Raw genomic sequence first — 19,599 nt, forward strand, 5'->3', positions numbered from 1 at the left:
AGTGATGTATGATAAGGTGTAATTTACATTAAATGTGTCAGTGATGTAACGTCACCTACCCCCACCCCCCACCCCCCGATTTACAGGCAACGCCGTCACTATGCATCTCCTCTGAAAACATAAATGGATGGCGTTGATTAAAAATTATGTTTCAAAACAAATAACATTTGCAAAATAATCTGAAGAGACGGTTGATTTGACTACCATCTTTTATCCGAATCCAACCATAGAGCCTGAAGTAGGCTACTACAGCATAACCTGACAACCTTTAACTTTGCGGTTGTAACCTGGTATATAGAAGACACATTTCATTACCATAATCTAACTGAATTACAGTGCTCCACAGTGGGTTTGGCCTTCCTCACCTTCCAAGAGGCGCTGAATTATAGAGTCGATGTTTAATTTGTCCGGCTCCGCCATTTTCTTTATTTTCTGACGTTCTCGAGCAGTGGAGCCCTTGGTTTTCCGTGTTGCACCTTAGATTCCAAGAACAGAAAGAGAAAGAGGCGGACACTTTTAACAGATACTGACAATATACGTGTTAATTCATATCTGTTAGCTAACGAGTGGCTCGCAGAGCTAATCGGGTAATGTTGGCGGACAGGAACGATCAATGAGCTTATGCGAGCTTGAGCTAACCAAGCTAGCTAGGTAGCTTCTAGTCAAGTAACGTCAGCTACTCATATAAACTAGCAGCCGCAGAACTGAACCGCGGCTACACGGCTAACGTTAGCCATGTAACACAACTTACAATCAGATAAAATGTCCCCAAACCTTGTCTTCACTTTAACACCACTCCTCCCGGGATGAATAATGTATAAATATTTATCCTGTGAGCTCAATCTTGGCCCCTCTCCCGTGGTTCGCCCAGGTCCCTTCACTCTTCCCCCAGGAACTTTAAAGGAGGGCCGTTTTTACCGAGTTGTCTACGGTAGCGCAGGAGGTTGAATCAAACCGAGCTCTTCACACATTTCTCAAAATATGATTGGTCTGTTGTAGAATTTAGAACTCGAATTCTCACATCTGATTGGACGTATGTTGGGTCCGTCTTAGACTCCGCCCCCTGGGGGGGTAAAACAGCATCATGGAGATTTAAATGGGAGCTCAATGTGCGTCACCCAGCGTTTACAATTAGAATTGCAATGTAAAACCTAAAATACACCCATCACCACAATTAAACAACGCTTTTTCCAAAAAGTTAATTTTATTGGGCTTCACTGTTTCAAGCCAAAGCCACTGCCGAAGAAGTTAATTTTAAAATATTTCACTGTATCTTGTTAATTTCTTTATCAAAAAATATGTGGGCATAGCAGATATTTGTGCTTTTTGTAATCAACAAAAAGAATATACTGTATTTCACTGTGGGGTGGTACAGACCTTTTGGTGGGAGCTCACTAATCATGTTTTTGTTTCATTGACAAACCTTACTGTAAGGTTAATTGAGCAGCAAAAGCATAAACATTTATTTTTCTTTTATCAGAAGTTAAAATATGTAGATAAAGATATACAATAAATTATATATATATATATATATATAAAGAGAAACTTGACAAAGAGGACAGCATAAAAACATTGTTACAACTAAGAATACATACAACATAACCAGACTAAATAAAAGGGCATACAGTATTTCTGCACCGACACAATTTGCTTGTTATAGGCCTACAAAAACTTTTATTTTACTACTACGATTACTAAAGTAACATTTTTGATTAATTTTATTTGTAATGGACTTTATTTTGTGTACTTTCCTTTACTTAAGCAAAAAGAAGTTCTACCGCTGGACACTAAACAAATTCTTAATGTACTTAGTGGGGTAAAATTACAAAAACACAATGCAGAAATAGCTTCCCATTGTTGCTGAGAATATGGGATAATTCAAGTCCACCCTTGCATTACACACTGCAGTTGATGTACAGCACCTATTGAAATACAGTTAACATCCATGTCTGTTTGTGTTGCACTGAGTGAAGAATTCTGTCATTTCTCTCTTTGAGCCCTGTTCCAAACTAAGATTTAAATTTGTACACATTATTCAAAACAGAACTATACAAGTATGTGTCACTCTGTCTGAATGTGTTCATCGAGTTTACAAATATTTGGTTTCCATAACATTCCTTTTCCTAATTTGTTCCATCCCATGATCCATGAAACCCTGCTCACAATCTTGTGCAAAATCCTAAACCCACTCAGTCTCGGTTTCCAAAATAAGTCTCCTTACATTCGTCATCACAGTTTCGACACAGGTAGGTGTAGGGGGGAGGGTGCTCCAGGGGATGTGCAGGTACAGAGGCGGAGGTGGGATTTATTTGTTTAGACTGAGTGCATAGAGAGAAAAATGGGAAGCTATCCAGATGATTAAGTTTTCTTTTTCTGGCAACCAGTGATGGATACAACCAAAATGATTCACTCAGGATCCATATCATCATTATCATCAGGGTAATCACAACAATAACCACACATAACTGTATGGTTTCACCAAAGTGATGCTAAGACATTACAGCTTCTTTTTTTCCGAGAGACTCTGAGGTATATCACTGAGGCAGGTTTAAGGTGGAAAAAGAGGGGGAAACATATATGACATACATGTATAGGACAAGTCCAGTCTGGTCCTGAGGTCCTTCCCTCCTGTGTACTCCCCTACTGGAGCTCAGCCCCACCCCACACCTCACATTCCTCTACAAATACCCACTCTTCTTACACATAGCACATCAGAAAACAACATCTTCAAAACAACATATAGGCAGGAACGAAGAAAGAACCTCGAGAAACACTGCACCTAATTTTTCAATTTTCAAATCAGGGACAGAGGACACAGAATAAAAGGTAAGCCCCCTTTTTATCCACTTTTTATTCAAATGGACAGGCTGAGCTCTGAGAAGAGATATGATTCTACAAAAGCTTGAAATGACAGAGGATGAAAGGATTGGTCGAGGATTAGTTGAATACCTTTTATGGGCACCAGCAAAAATAATAAAAAGTACAAATAAACAGATATGAGGGTGAAAAAGGAAATAAAAAAGGTTTTTTTAAGGGTGGTTTTCATAGGACTTAACATGCATCACCTAATTAAAAAAAAAATATTTAAAGTAAAACTATCAGTAATGTTGAGGATAAAATGACAACGTCTGATTTTAAATCCAGTGACCCACATCACATTAGATTTCAGTATTTAATCTGCTCTGGAAGTTTGTGATCTGGGGCGGGTCACATATGCTTAAAGTAAGATATTTTTGTCCCTGTCTAAATCCAGCACAAGTTTACCCTGCTGTTCCAACCCTGTCTGGGTTATTAGCTCTTCTTTGTAATTTCACAGGATCTGAAATGTAAGAAACTGGGTTTTTATTTGGTTGATATTTATAAAGAAATAAAATAAATGGAACAAAATGTGCCCTGCTGGGTGTTTTCAGGTGGTAAAAGATTATTTGGACTGTCTGTATGTTTGAAGAACAAAGAGAGGGAATTTGCTGCAGAGAAGAATATTATTCGATGCATAAAAAATCAACACAAACTTTTTTGTTTAGTTTGGAACTCATTGTTTGCTTTTTCCCCCTGGTACTTGAATTTATAAGTCAAATTTTCTTTGATGTTTTATAATTGTATTTGCTTATTTTTGGTTTAATGTTTCCAGTATGAAAACATAACATCTGGCAAAAAAACAACTGCAATTAAACTATTAAAACATTTAATTAATTAAAGGTCCTCTGACTTGATCAAAAGTATTTCCTTAAAATGCATCACTCTTCATGCTAAGAAGTTTTATTCTCCTCAGAGTTCTTTCTAGGTTTTTTTTTTACTTAAACTTGTATTTTTAGTCTATGTGAAGATGAATCATAAAATAAATGAGTAAGGCAGTGACTTTCGAAGTAAGGAGATGTGAGGGACTGGTTCAGCCAGTCCTGGGTGGAGATCCAGGAGGCTGGGGCCTGTCAGGACAGGAATTTGTTTAAAAAATGTAGCCTTAAGAGACGTTATCCTGTGAAGGCCTGTGTATTTGTGTATGTTCAGCTATGTGATTACAAAAAAAAAAAAAAGCCCAGTAACAACAGTAACACTGCAGTAACAGCAGATAAATGCCTCTTTCATCCTGGATCAATGGAATAGATTCAACAACTCCTCCTCTGTAACCAGAAGAGGGAGTGCTACAAGAATTTAAAAAAAAAAAGACTTAGTTAAACACATATGAGTAGTGTAGCAAAAACACATAAACATCTTGGGATCTTGGGAGAGGCAATTAAAAAGAGATCCACCCTCCTCAGATGGCGGGCTGAGGCCGCACCAGATGTTGAAAGAAAAAGGCACAAAGAATAAAAAGTAAGAGGATGATTCAGATTAAAAACAACAGAAAACATACGGACTGGAGAGAGCACTGGAAAGTAAAAATAAAAGCCCTAATTATCTCCCTCGTACCTCTGTTTTTTTTTCTCTCCATCTTGTCTGTTGCAGAATGGGATCTTCTGCAGTTCAGATTACATGTGTGGCCATCGGGGTCCTCGGCCTGGTCGGGGCCATCGTCTGCTGTGTTGTCCCTCGCTGGAAAGTCTCCTCTTTCACAGGATCCAACATTGTGATCGCACAGGTAAAGAAAAACATTGAACAACCTCTTGTTATGGATGGTAATGGACTGCAGGAAACACTTTGTATTTCTTCGAAAGTAAAGTATATTTATCCTCATCACCAAATTTTAAAACACAGGACTGTAACCTCCTTCAACTGAATGGGAGGTGTTTTAATACAGGGACTCACAGTACAACACATCTATGATGTAAGAAATGCTTACATTAGTGAACACATCTGATGAGCCTAGGTAGTTAATTAAGTTCATTATATTGTACTGAATAGGCAAATATATTTAATTCATGTATGAAAAACTACATATATGGCCTTTAATTCTTCATAATGGTCATCAACCACAGTCTGTACAGTTTAACCTCTTATTTGCTCTTTTACAAAAATTCAGTACGACAGGTTTTGGTGATTTTCTTATGGTTTTCAATTCAATAAGAGCCACCACACTGAATGTATTAATATTGCATGAAGACCTGGTGAAAGTGTACAAGCATTATTGAAGTATCCAGGATATTTGCATAAGTGAAAGTAGTAATATATATAAAGATATTCCTGCATTGTGTCATTTAAGTAAAATTTCACAAGTATTATTAGCAAAATGTAGTTAAAGTATGAAAAGTAATAGCAGTCACAGTCCCCCTGTGAGTGTCATACTATGTATTGTCATTAGATTATTATCACTGATCCATTATTGTGAAAGTGGTGTTTTACTGTTGTAGTTGGTTGAGGTGGAGCTGATTTTAACTATTAAATATACTGTTGGGAAGTTTAGCTATGACATCATATTTTATAAGCTCATTGGTGACTCTGACTTTATACAGTGGTGTAGAAGTATACGGTATCATTTAATGGAAATACAGAAGTACACGTTACATTGCACCATTGGACATGGATTTATATGATATGATTGACAATGTCCTTTTTTCTGTGTGTGTGTGTGTGTGTGTGTGTGTGTGTGTGTGTGTGTGTATGTGCGTGTGTGAGCAGAGCTCTCAGGAAGGCCTGTGGATGACATGTGTGGTGCAGAGTACCGGCCAGCAGCAGTGCAAGAAATATGAATCCCTGCTGGTGCTGTCATCTGACCTGCAGGCCGCCCGTGCCATGACCATAATCAGCTGCATGTTGAGCGGCCTCAGCCTCCTCATCCTGTTCTGCGGGGCCGACTTCACCACCTGCATCCAGAATGAAGACGCCAAGCCCAAGATCAGCCTTGTGGCCGGGGTAGGCCTGCTGCTGGCCGGCCTCCTGGCGATCATCCCTGTCAGCTGGTCCGCACACATTGTCGTGCGAGACTTCAACAACCCTCTGGTGCCTGCTTCCCAGAAGAGGGAGCTGGGAGCGTGCATCTTTGTGGGCTGGGCTGCTGGCGTGCTGCTCCTTCTGGCTGGAGGTCTGCTGTGCTGCTTCAGCAGGCCCAATTCTGGCTCAGGGGGAACCGCCAAGTACTACAGCAACGGCGCCTCTGCCCCTAACAAAAACTACGTGTAGTGCCTTTATGAGAGGGACTGGAGTTTGACAGAAAGCATGGGAGGGTGATTTAGTTGGTGAAAGACTGGGAAGAAACAAAGTCGACAACACCAGGAAAAAGAAAAAGTCTCAGTAAATATCATATTCTGATGATGATAACTGGCTCCAGTTTTTTCTTTCATATTCAAAGCTATGCTAGTGTTTCTATTTTAAAGCTATTTTACTATCAAGTTCTTGGGTTATGCATAATCAAATACAGGCTGTAAATTACAGATTAAACTCACAACATTTTGTGATCTTAGAATGAAAAAGGTTTTATTTGGGTTTCTGCTTTGACATATACCACATCAACTATGGTCTCCCAGCTACAAAACAGTTGTATTCTCTCTGTTTTTCTTTTCTGATTTCAAAAAAGAACCACACAAGTAAAATCCAAGATTATGAAAATGTTAAAAACATATTTGTGAGAAGAAAATGATCTGATAAAAATGCTAAATGACCTTTATTTAGATGCACTAGTGGCTCATATTTTACATATAGTTTGGATCAACCATTCTGCCTCTGTTGTACGTTCGCTTGTTTGTTTCTCTCTCATCTTTAATGTTTATATATATATACCGTCAGAAAAAGCTAACCAAAGGCCTCAGGGAGAATCTGTGTGCACTTCTCTGATGACAAACGTCCACATGACATTTCACAGCATTTTATAAAACTTTTGTTATTGCTCATTTTGTTTTGTTTCTCATTTTGTATGATGATGAGTGCAAATGATTAAAAGTTGGTCTAATTCAAATGTGTGTTTCGTGTGTGTTTCATGTGTTTGCTTAAAAAGAAAAAAGTCAAAAAAAAATGTATTTTTGAAATACAGAAGACTTTATTTCAAACTAAAAGCATATATTAAAACAGGATTTTTTTTAAATTGATCAAACCAAACAAACAAATTCAAGCTTCAAGCCCCCCCGCCCTCCCAAAAAAATGTTTAATAACACCTGTTGCCTTAATCCCTCCCTTTGTGTCACTGTAATCAGAAGTTAACGACAGTTTTCTCTTTCTTCGCTCCTCTGCTTCTGTCCTGACTTCTGCTTTTGTTTTATTTTTCTTGTTTATGGAACTTGTCTAGTTTAATGCTTGCTCTCCAGCTCACTCACACGCTTGGTCAGCTCCTCTACCGCTGCTTTGAGGTCCTTCACCTCCTTCCTCAAGGACTGAACCTCCTGAGAAACAGAGAGAGACAGAGTTACGATGTGACGGAGTCGGATTATTAACATGTTGCAGAATCAGTTAATGCTTAATGTGTTGTCGAGGTTGCAGTTGTGGTATTACTTTTAAAGCCAATGATACAATTGTTGGAGGATTTCCCTGAGAAAAAAACAAAACAAACTAAATTTAAAGAAACTTCCACCTATAGAGAGGTACAACAGGTTGGTGAGCCAATCAGAAGAGAGGAGGCTCTGAGCTTCTCTTCTGATTGGCTGACTGCTTTCTGAGTGATTGAATAAAAATGTAGCAGATTTCAGGTAAGCACTCAGAGACCAGATCCTGCGAGGTCGGATGGTGGGTCCAGGTGGGCGGAGCTTGGGGCATGGCTGAGAATGGAGACTGCTTTGTTGTGACATCTCAAAGTTACACAAGTCCTGACGGGCCATTTTAAGGCTTAGTCTCTGAATTACAGGCTGTGTGTGTCTTTCTCTGTGGACTGAGCACTCTGATACTTTCACAGTATTAATATCAAACCTAGACCTGCTTAATAATGTGTAAGTGGCATTTTACTGTTGCACAGTATTTGTGATTTAATCAGTAACAGTGCACTGTATTTTATGTTTAAGCTGAAATTCAGTTGATCTTTGTAAACCTCACAAACAGTTTAAACCTAACTGTAAGATGATATTTAGTTTGAAATGACTGACCCCACTGTTGTCCTGTTGACTTCCAGCAGAGGAACTCGTGGTCTTCAGGAGGCTCTTGTGAACTTTGAACTCCTTGGCCTTGGTGGTTGCTGCGAACCCATCCTTTAGAGAAATCAGAATAGGCTGGCCATCCTTTCCTTGGAACCACTCGTCCGCTTCAGCCGAGGGCTCAGGACCAATGGTGTCCGGGTACAGATCCTCCTGGAAGAGATCAGACTACACAGGCAGAGAAGAGTGTGTTAAAGACAGAAATGCACGAATGCCCCCAAACCCACAAACTGTGATAAAAGTACAATAGACTTTGTTAAAACATTACCTTGCGTGGCACCGTCATAACTATGGGCTCACATTTCCTCTCATGCAGTTTGTAGAACCTGGAGATAGAAATAGAAATATTTTTGTTCATATGTTCAGATTGTTTGCATCAGGCCAGTTTAAGAGGAAATTTTACCATGAAGATGTTCAAAACAATAAACAAGAGTAAGAGTCTACAGCCATACCAGCAGCTCTTTGAGCTAAATGCTAAAGTCAGCATTGTAACATGCTCATAAAGACTAAATGATAACAAGCTGATGTATAGCGGTATAATATTTACCATGTTTTACCATCTCAGTTTAGTGTATTAGCATGCTAACATTGGCAAATTACCATTAAACGCAAAGTACAGCTGAGGGAGCCTAGTTTAGCCTAATTACTTTTGCAGGTTTTGGGCAAATTTGACCTGATGATGGCGCTAGATGAAATTTTTTAAAGGGGGACATGAATGTGTGTATCAAATTTCAGAGAGAAAAGTCAGGGGATCACCAAAGTTATTAGGATTCCTCCTCTGGGGACCATGACTGTCTGTAGAAACGCTCCAGATATTTCAGTCAGTACCAAAGTGGTGGTCCGACCAACTAACTGACAGACAGACATCCCTCGAGCCACACTGCTATCATGCCTCGGTTTTATAAAAGGTATGTCGCTACCTGGCGATTTCACATTTGTTGACCTCCAGGCCCCTCTTGGGCATGTATCCCATTCCCTTCTGGCTCTCCTTGCTGCTGTACATGGAGAGGTAGTGGACATAAGGAGCTTCATCTGTCACTTCAAAGTAACGGATACTGCTGTCTCCCTGCAGACGGCAAAGACATTGACAAACAAGTCAGCTGCATGTGTCCGTGTGGGTGGGACAGACAAAGAGAGAACGTTATTTCAACACACTAAAGCTAACCTTGCCGCAGAGGTAGACGACGCCAGTGTCAGGGTCAAAAAATGGCAGAAGGACGCCGCTGCTGGTGTCCAGCTCCTGCAGGGTCAGCGGCTCTCCAAAGTTCTTCTGTTAAAAGACATTCAGATACACAGAAACAGACATTTCAGTAAATCCAATGTAATACCCTCTATAACAAAAAAGGCTGGAGGTAAGCCAAGAGCATGATGCGGGATATTAGAGAGCAACACCGCCCTTAATGCTGTAATATGGCAGTTGTGAAACAGCACTGTTGTAAATACAGTGAGTAAGTCCCTGGCAACACATGAGTAACAGTTTGAATGCAGCGTGCTTACTGCTGCTTCACCTGGATGTTTGAGCGTCGCTGTGCAGAACCGTGTATGTGCACAGTTCGACAGCAGAAATCTGTTTTCACATTCATCTGCTGAAGGGAGAACGTTTCACCTTAAAACTGAATTTATGAAGTGTATGCAGGAGCAGGATTTTGTCACCTCAGTGCACAAACGCAGAGCGTGCACTTTACACTTTAACTAGGAGACGTCTTGTGTTCAGCAGGGAAACTTTTAAACAAAAATATTTCCATTCACTTTATTATTAGATTCTGAATGTTTTAATGCAGGAGTACAACTCGATGTGATTTTACAAATTCTTTACAAGGTTACTGAACTTTTTCTTTTTTTGTAGAAAAAAACATATCAGACATCAATTATTATTCACAGCAGTGTGTTGTATGTTTTCTGGGTTCTACATAAAGATACACTTTCCTGTCACACTTTGAAGTGTTTCAGGGCTCAGTTGTAAAAACAGGATGACCAAATAAGAATTTAGTGATGTTTGAATCAAAATGTGATGACAGTTGTGGTTTTGTAAAGTAAAGTTAACTCCTTCAACTTTACTTTACAAAACCACAAATCCTTCAATGTCAGGCCTGTGTGATGCGATCAGATCACACCCACACAGGCCTGACATTGAAGGAGTTCACTTTACTCGCTGTACAGTCAGAAACAATTGTTGTAGAGATTTGGAAAACACATTTCAGGGGCTTTGAAGACAAGAATAAGGATAATGAATCTAGTCGGTAAAACGTGACGATAAGAGAGAAAAGTCCTGACACTCACCGGATCCCACAGCGCCACCTGCCGCTCACTCATGCGACTGAAGCCGGTACTTAGGATCTTCCCATCGGACACGAACACCGCCCTGATGGGCCTGGAGCCCTCGTGAGGCTTCTCCTTCTCCTGTTGGTGTTTTTAGGCAGAGCAGAGGGGGAGGTGTTACAGACAGAGCTATGGACTTATCATATTTCAGTTCTGCCAAGTCCAATTCACCACTACTTTTTGTTTTTTGCTCTGACGGCAGCTACTTTCAGTGTGGAAATAGAATTACTCATTATGTCCGGAAAAATAACAAAATACTATTATGTTTTACATATTAAACATTATTCAAATATATGAATAATATTCATTTTATCTTTATTATTATCATTTTGTAGAACCTATTATAAAAATAAATAATAAAGGTATTGATTATAAATTAGGTGAAAAGACTAACACATCCCTTAGCAGCAACAGAGTCCCAGTGGTGTTTTAGTTCATACTTAATTAAAAACTCACAAACGACTCACAAAATATAAACCTTGAAATGTCATATTATTATTAGAACTGACAATAGTAGTGGATTGACAGAAAATTAATCAGAAACCATTATAATGATCATTGTTTAAGTCATTAAAATGCTAAACACTCAAAGACTCAAATAATGATACACATTTTAATAAACTGCATATTTTTGATGGTAAAACAAAAGAAAAAAAAAGAAAGAAATTGGGGGGAATTGGAAAAAGGTTTTTTTCATTATTTTCTGCCTTTTTAAACCCTAAGCCCAAATAACCCCATTATGGCAGTTAAATGTCCCTCCAGGTGACCCGCAGCGACACCGGTGACAGAGCAGAGTTACGGGGGAAGGACGGTAAGAGGAGGAAACCTACAACGATGACGGTGCCCTTGCGCGGGTCCAGCACCCGGAGCTTCTTGTCCTTGCAGGAGGTGAGGATCCTGGAGCCGTCCCTGTTCCAGCAGGCGCTGTAGATGAGGTCGGTGTGTACGGTGTCGAGCCTCACCACCGCCTCTCCACAAGCCACGTTCCACAGGATCACCACGTTATCACAGCCTGCGAGGGCACAACAGTGGCGATAGTGGTAAATGGAAAGAGGAGTAAAGGAGCTACACAGTGGGGTCATTACAGACACAGCAGAAGTCAAAATCAAATGCATTTCAGGTAAAAATTCTGCCTCATGTCAACAAGTAGAAAATTAATGAAGATTCTCAGGTTTATTTTACTTTGAGTTCATGTGGACTTTCCTGAGAAAGATTCTCTGGAACCAAGGAGTGACATGTTTTACATTTACAGTGTTTTTTGGGTCAAGCGGTGTCTTGACAGGTTTTATAGCTTTGAAAATAAGCCCCTAACATATCATTTGAAAATGATATGATTTATTGCAGATTCAATAAATCAAATGTTTAAACTGTACATTAGCTGCAGTTACAGAAAGATAATTCAATATTATTTTTTAACCTGATACTGATAACCTAATTCTGTTGTTCAAATCAAGGAGATTAAGTTTGGTTGTATGTGTATGTGCTTTTTATATGAACAATGGCAAAAATATTCTGATTAATATCAAGATGTTATTGATTTTAACCATGTTGCCCAGTCCAAGCAGCCTCAGCTGTTAGTAGCATTACTTTAGCCGGAGTCTACTGTCTAACACAGGAAGATACAGTGGTTCATGCAGTTCTGTGTATCTAAGTGTCAACAAGAGCAGTGCTAAGAGTGAAGAAGGAGGGGGTGGAGGCTCTGAGAACTTCCTGTTCAACAAAGGTGTGAGTCTCATTCAACGAAACATCTGCGAGACAATCGTACGTTCATCCCACCCTGGTTCCTCTGATACACAAACCACATTTCTGCACAGGAGTTCTCTGTAAGCTGAGGCTGTGTTTTCAGCAGGTTGATGAGGGTAAAATGTGGGTGATACCTGCACTCATCAGCACATTGTGAGCGGTGGGGTGCCAGCTCAGGATGCCAACACGTTTGGAGTGGCCTTCGAGCTTCACAACAGGATCTGTGAGAGAGGTGATCAGCCCGCCATCTGGGATCTCCCAGATCTATTGACCAACAAAGATATTGGGACAAACAATTTACATATCTTGTTACAGCACCATACTTAAGTGAAAACTGAAATGCTTCAAAGATCCAGTCATGTCTGCTGCAGTACTGAAATATTTCACCATGACGCTGCAGTCCTCAGAGCCGCTGGCGATGATGTTGTCGTTGTGAGGACAAAACTCGATGTCCAGGACCGGACCAGTGTGGCCACACACCGTGGGGTAGGACATGTCGATACGCCCTGTCTGCAAACAGAGAAACAGCAAGAAGCATGTTGAATATAACTCCTCAGAAACCAAAACTCATACATACGTTACACACAAAGGAGGCAGCTACGAAAGGTAAAGAATGAACAGAGTGATAGAAACAAAGAAACACAACTGTGATGGATGAAGTTAAAAAACAAAACAAAACATGATGATCTAGTGTAGGTGGGAGGAAGAAGTTGATAGTCAGCTGATAAAAATTCCACAGCTATGCCTCCAATTACTCCTAATTTCTAGTAACCGGGTTAGAGAGGAGCATGGAGACAAATTCCCATGGTTCCTCTGGTTCTCCTGTGACCCGATCTGGGCACACATCACGCCTCACTCAGGGCGTCGTGACAATTATTTTTGTGCTGCATCTGTTTGATTTAAAAAAGTCTGAATAAACATTTTCTAAAACACTGTATCAACCACATCAACCAACGAGGTGAGGCAATCTTTATAGTTTACTTGATATTTATCTCCAAACAGGACTTGTTTGTCCATGTTTTCAAGGTAGATTTCTCTGCAAATGTATACACACTGTCTCTTGACTCACTGTTTCCCTTGAGAATTATATAAGACATGACAGACAAGAGCTTTTAAATCCCACACAGAATGCAATTACATACCAGCCATAATATGAAATATGATAACAATGATCACACAATCACATTTTTGTCAGCACTTCCTAGGAGTATGTAATAATGATTCCTAATGATTTACTATAAATTTAATTAATGTGACCTGGACTCAGACAAGTGGAATGAAATGGACGGAGGGATTAACCAATGATGACTTTGCACTTTACGTGTTCATTATCAGTTGAAGAGCTTTGTGGCCATTGTAGCAGCAGCAGTGACAGCGTTTGCTGCAGGTCTGATGGTGCCGACTGAAAGTCTTTAAAAAAGCAGTACAATCCAGAGTCAAAGCCCAAATTTAGTTTATACATGTGTAATGTTTCTGAAAAGCCAACAATCACATACAAAAATATTTTATAAGCTCATTACTGCCGAGGGCAGGCAAGAGAAAATATTCAAGATCTATGTAAATGTAATTTGTATTAAATTCACAAGCCTGAGAGGACATGCAAGAAGCTTCTTTTAGGTCACATACTTTGACAAACTCAAATGTTTAGATGAACATTAACAAGGCCACAAAGTTTGCAATTTTTTCACTTTTTCAGGGCCATAAAATGCTATGAAGAAGTTGCATACCACCAACGTACTCCATAAATGAGTGCAGAATAACCTGGTTGAGGCCACATCCTGCCCTGAGAACTCCTAATATGGTGAAAACTTCTCAACAGCAGAACGAGTGTGACGTGTAAAAAGACTCAAAGTCGGCATCAAACTTCCTTATTCAGCTGAATTTGTGATGGTGACAGGCAGCATTCAAATTTTTAAGCATGGTGTTAAAAAAAAAAAAAAAAAAAAAAAAGGGCATCACACCAACTTGCATCAGAAACAATTAACACATTCAAAAATGGTATTTTGAGAAGGCAAAGGACACAAGGGGCTGAGCAGCAGAGACATTTGTCTTCTTTGTGCCAGTGTAGCTAGGGTGTTTCCTGTGACCCACCTTGCTCAGGGGCAGCACCATGAAGGCTCCCCCACCGCTGGCGTCCACAATCATGGCCACAAACTTGGGGTTAACAGAGCAGAAGTTGCTGTCCCAGGTCATCTGGGAGATTCGGATGTCATCGTAGCACTGGTCAGCTTTCGCAGCCTGGCCAAAGACGTGACGGAACTTGCTGCTCCTTACAACCTTCCTGAGCATGGTGAACTGAGAATAAAGCAAAATGAAAAGGCAGATTGGATGGGTGTTTTGGACAGGCTGCAGTAAAACCTAGGAAGAGATCTGACCAACTGTTATCATCTGAATGTACATAATAAGACTCCCTGCATCAAAAATGGTGACCTGTAGTTTCACCACTGCCCCTTTCTGTTTGTGCTATTCAATTTCATGTGGAAATAAACTGACAGACATGAAGCTGACGACACAGCTGAAAGACACGACAGAGAAAACCTTAAAAAAAAGAAAAAAAAAAGAGGAAGCTAAAGCTTTCACAACTGCTTCCTCTAGTCTGTCTGCAACTGGTACACTGTGCCCTTCTCTTTCTCTAATGTGGAACTCTGAGTTACTGAAATAATTGTGCACGTTGAAGTGTACAAGACAACACAAGACAAAAAAAACAAACAAAAAAAACCCAACGCTATTTATCATCAGTTGACTGCACATGCTGCGTGCTTAAAGAGGATGATAAATTGCGCAAAGCAGCAGTTACACCACATCCTTTAGCATGAGCAACAAACCCACTAACCTTTCTCTCATGCCTAATCTGTCATTCACACACTCGTGCTGTCACCTATTTTCCCACAGGCATGCACACGTTAAAGTTAAGTTAAAACACATACAACGAATGCATCCTTTAACAAAGCAGGACTCGAACCTGAACGAGTTATGAGATCAAATCAGTTAGAAGCTCACAAGCTGTGAAATGGACGAACAGTTGCACCATTTAGCAACAGCACCCCAAATCAAAAACATTAAATATGTTTTGCTTTACCTCCATTTGTAGATTTTACTTCCTGAAACCTGCAGCCGCGCCTAAGCTCGGACTCAGAAAGCCTACCACAGTTCTGCTGTATGTGCATCACAAGACCTCTCTGGCTGCTCTGCACCTAATTTAATAATCCTTTATAGAGTGAGCTGTAATTTTATCAGGAGCCTAAATGCATGTTAATAATCTTTCCCTATCACTGTGTCTCTGTTGTGACGGAAAACACTGCCTGGTACAAAGTAGGAAACAATTCACTAAGTTGAAACAGAGGGCCATGTGGAACATAAGGTACGAAGAATTCAAAGCACTCACATTCTGTTATCTTTACCTATTAAATAATAAACTAATCCAAGAAATATAAAATGAAATCTTCAGAGATGTTTCACCGGTGTAAATGAGCTGTGAGACAAACCACAGGCAGATGTTGCAGGCCTACCTGAGAGTCGTGTGGGGGGCGATTCAGCTCAAGGAGTTGAGGCAGTGCACCAAACACCCTGCCACCAGAATGAGAACTTCAGAGAAGACGGTATGTTAAAGTATATCACACCAAATACATGGAGGAAGTGAGAGTTTGAAATGAAGGTGGAAGTGGGAGGTGTCTGCTGTGACATTTCGGGGGTAGAAAAACTGCAGAAGGCAACATGACAAGAGCGTGGCACGAAGCTTATGAGATCTGTAGTGAGATTATAGCAAGATCAAAATACCAGAACAATGCATATTGTGATTGTATGTAGCTCAGTCTAATGCGCCCCAGGGTGCAGGTGTCAACAAAAGAAAGCAGACTCAGGCGATTGTTGTTTAGGTGTCACCTTCTTATCAGAATCAATTCACTTCTGGCAAGTGCAGTGACCATAAAAGGGGTTGAAAAGTATTTCCGGGTCACAGAAGCTTCTTCACTGCAGAGATGCAAAGTTGAGGGCGGAGGTGCAGTTCACCCTGAAATCTGAGAGGGAAGGTTTGGATGCAGCCTGAAGAGAGAGTTGGGAAACTGCTGAGATCTGTTCATTGATTCCACCAGAATAGTTTACCTACATCAGACAGATTTATATGTTGGATATTCTTGGATCTGTTATTGTTTCACAGTATTTGTGAGGACCCTATAATCAATTTGATCCGTCCCCTGACCCTTCATCTTACTAATATTACATAAAACTAACTGACACTGACTGACATAATCCAATGCTAAACCGCATTTAAACTTTTAAAATTTTTTAACAGAAACCCTACTTTGCAAACTGGGAACAAAAAATTTGAAAGATGTGGTATTAAGATGCATTATGGGAAATGTAGGTTTTTGAAGTTTAGATAATCTTGGCTTCTGCTGCATCAATTTTGGCCGTTCATGCAAAATTGAACAAGTTTATGCAAGCGGAATACTGAATTACTGGAGAGCCCCTTTTAACTTCTACACCTGAGCTATAACCTTAAACAAACCTTTGCTATCATAATAAGACTTCTTCACTTTTTACTACTTGAAGAGCTGAGGTCAAGAAGTGTCCCCACTTTGTAGGATTTTCCCTCTGTCATTGTGGGGACATTCAATCCTAATTATACATGCGCACGGACATATACTTGTATATACCCTCATCAACATAATGCATACCCTAGCCCAGTGTTGCCAGATTGCCAGTTGCACAAAAAGAGGCTCAAACCTGCCCAATCGTCAAAAAAGTAGCCCCCGAATCCAATGTTACATTAATGAAAAATGATCTTGACAAAGTCTTTTTGTATTTCATTAAATAAAAAAAATTAAGCATTTACAAGGCTTTTTATCATAGAGCATACTAAATAATAATTTGGAACAAAGTTTGATATATAATGTTATTTGGCCCCGTCAGTCTCAATGGTAGCTCTATACTAATTAGAAATGAAGAAGGTCTGAATCATCACAATATAGCCAAAGTTTTTGTTGGGGAAATCCACCCAAATGGTACAAAAATTATCACAAGCTGCCAAAACCATTTTTGCTCATATAATCAGACATAGAATTGGTCCAGTTTGGGTAGTAAACTGCCCAAACTAGCTACACTGCCCAAGCCCCTAGTCACAACTACATGCCTAACCTTTACAATAACTCTAACTAACCCGACCCCAAGTCTAAATATTCAAACAGCCTTTTGAAGATCTGAGAACCAGCCAAAATGTCCTCACTTTCCAGTTCTAAAAATCAACCTGTTCCTCACAAAGAAGAACAAAACACACACACACACACACACACACACACAATAAAATAAAAATGGATCAAAGAGATCGACCTATAGACAGTTTTTAAAAATATAGACTTCAGTTTATTGCACAATCGTTGCTGGAGACTGAGGAGTGTGAGAGCCTGTCTGTTACACAGGAAACTAATGACCTAATGTTGGACAGACGTGTGAACTACAGCACAGGAACAGGCTGTGTGTCTGCGTCGGTGCACGTTAATTTGCGAGCACACAGACCGGATAATGAGGCACTCCGGGGACGCAATCAGCATCACCCGTCAGCGCAACAGGAGAAAGTAAACTGGACGACATACAGATTTCATGCTTGTATGGGTTCTGCAGGAGAGCTCATACACACATGTGCACATACACGGTGTGGAAATATAAACGAACAACCCTGGAGAGTAACTGCAAACCAGCACTGACAGTATTGCTATCCGTCAGTTAGGTTCATTTGGCTGCAGTATGGCTACAGTAATGCCTGCATCAGTGCACATGAACTTCCACTAGATGGAGCCACACTCACTCCTTTGTCATTTTAAAAATGCCATGACATTGCAGATATGAATAAATGATAACAGACAGACCCTCCAGAAAGCTCCCTTCATCCTAAAGGAAAGGGCTTGTCTCATTATCTGTACATATAGACCAGTGTCATTATTAGGATCCACAGAATAACAGTAATCATAATAATCAGTATATAACAATACAGGTAATCCATTATAAACAGGTCATTAACAGGCTATCCGGCACCTGTGTTATATTAAAAAAAACAGAATTTTGTTTTGTTAGTGATGTTTTCATACATCATGTCATTTTTTTTTTCATTTAACATACAGACAAAAGGACAAAGACTATTTTTTCTGGCCAGGTTCCACAACTGTAACATGGTTTTCAGAGAAATGCTCCCTTTCCACCTTCTCTTTCCCTTCTGTCCAATTTGTTACCAGCTTCACAGTGCGAACAGACCGGACAAAGAGGGCAGGCGGAGGTGGACTGAGGTCTCGCAGCCATGTTTCAGACAGCAGAGGTCAGGCCTCGGATGTTACAGCTACTGTTATGGCACCCTGAGAAATGGGAGACCCAGGATGTTGGAGTGAAGCCCTCCGGTTACAGCGGATCAGAGAGCAGTTATTTTAAATAAACACAAATCGACTTCACTGTTACGTATCCTTCGGCTGATAATGCATAGATAGACCAGTGGTAGTCACGAGGTATTCACATGCCTGCCAAGATTCCCCCGCGATGGTCGCATAATGTCTTTACCCACGTGTCTTCATCAAAAAAACAAAAAAAAGAAAGAAAAGAAAAAAAAAGTGGTTACATTTAAATGATCAAAAGCATTCTTAGTTAGGGTCACAAAAGGTCAAACAACTCTACATTAGCACTGAAACCAATTTCAGTTGTTTTTTTTTTTTTATGTGTTGTTCACATACATATGGAAATAGCTAAGCAAACACACGTCTTTGATATTAATCTGAAGCACCGCACCGAGCCGTGTCTGCTCCCCTCTCTTGTGTCTCGCTTTGGCTGAAAGAGAAAGAGAGCAGCAGCTTATATATGGCAACCCAAGAACCCCATGTCTTCTTATTTTTCTTTCCTTAACATATTGTGTATGTATCAAAAATGAATAAGGGTATATGTTCTGCACTGTATGTATATATAATCTACATACATGTATTTACATTATTTATATATGGACTTTTAATATGATTCAGAATTGTAGTTTACTTTGATTCAAAGCCCTTTTGAGGAAGATGAACAGTGCAGTTTAGTTGATAGTGATGTATTACCTCTGATCTGATCAGTTCAATCATCTTCCTTTAGTGTTGATGTACCCCCCAACCTCCAACCCTCCCAGCCCAACCCCTTCCACTACACATATAGTCATTTCCAGGTGCGAGTGAACGGCCTGTGGACGGCTACAATGAACAAACGATTAGCTAACACCGAGACACCGGTTTCTGTTTCACAGCTACTTTCATGCATTTTTGTCAGTTTCATTCAATGGCCAAAAAATACATTAATTTCAGCTTTTACATTGTACCACGGTCATAGTAGGAAATAATCAGTGAGGGTGAGACCAGGAGACGCACAGTTTCTGACTCCTTTATCAAGGCAAGGGGCGGGTGGGGAGGTGGTGGCGGGTCAGGTGCAGTGTACATATGGGAAATCCTTCTTCACCTATGAGTCAGTGTTAGCACAGGAAGCAGAGGGTGTGCTACACCTCAGACACGGTTAATTTGGCAAGATGAAGTGTGTGTGTTTG

General features: G+C 40.1%; 3 protein-coding genes across 4 annotated transcripts in view; 1 reads left to right on the forward strand and 2 right to left on the reverse strand.

The window, feature by feature from the left end:
• The window catches only part of ppp1caa (protein phosphatase 1, catalytic subunit, alpha isozyme a), a 9,340-nt gene extending 8,408 nt beyond the window's left edge, over positions 1-932 (reverse strand). Inside the window, exons 1-2 of one of the 2 annotated variants that reach the window (XM_023413887.2) lie at positions 775-932; positions 366-476 (exon numbers count right to left, since the gene is read on the reverse strand). In XM_023413887.2, coding sequence (XP_023269655.1) covers positions 366-420 — 55 coding nt within the window. In that variant the 5' untranslated portion in view covers positions 421-476; positions 775-932. Of the gene's footprint in view, positions 1-365; positions 477-751 lie in introns of both variants that reach the window. The other variant, XM_023413888.2, reaches the window with a different exon arrangement.
• Positions 933-2,689: 1,757 nt separating this feature from the next.
• cldni (claudin i) lies at positions 2,690-6,829 on the forward strand. Its single transcript, XM_023413889.2, has 3 exons — positions 2,690-2,826; positions 4,447-4,579; positions 5,557-6,829. The coding sequence occupies exons 2-3, from the start codon at positions 4,448-4,450 to the stop codon at positions 6,055-6,057; spliced, it is 633 nt and encodes a 210-aa protein (XP_023269657.1). The 5' UTR covers positions 2,690-2,826; position 4,447; the 3' UTR covers positions 6,058-6,829.
• A 59-nt stretch (positions 6,830-6,888) lies between these two features.
• Positions 6,889-15,707, reverse strand: coro1a (coronin, actin binding protein, 1A). Its single transcript, XM_023413752.2, has 11 exons — positions 15,563-15,707; positions 14,145-14,348; positions 12,441-12,563; positions 12,188-12,317; positions 11,141-11,322; positions 10,272-10,391; positions 9,157-9,261; positions 8,912-9,057; positions 8,260-8,317; positions 7,944-8,159; positions 6,889-7,250 (listed from the first exon to the last, which is right to left on the reverse strand). The coding sequence occupies exons 2-11, from the start codon at positions 14,340-14,342 to the stop codon at positions 7,158-7,160; spliced, it is 1,371 nt and encodes a 456-aa protein (XP_023269520.1). The 5' UTR covers positions 14,343-14,348; positions 15,563-15,707; the 3' UTR covers positions 6,889-7,157.
• Between the last annotated feature and the right edge of the window lie 3,892 nt (positions 15,708-19,599).

This window comes from Seriola lalandi, unplaced genomic scaffold, assembly GCF_002814215.2.
Source record: "Seriola lalandi dorsalis isolate HSWRI2012SDOR001 ecotype SW California unplaced genomic scaffold, Sedor1 jcf7180002054519, whole genome shotgun sequence".
In the NCBI taxonomy this organism is placed as follows: domain Eukaryota; kingdom Metazoa; phylum Chordata; class Actinopteri; order Carangiformes; family Carangidae; genus Seriola; species Seriola lalandi.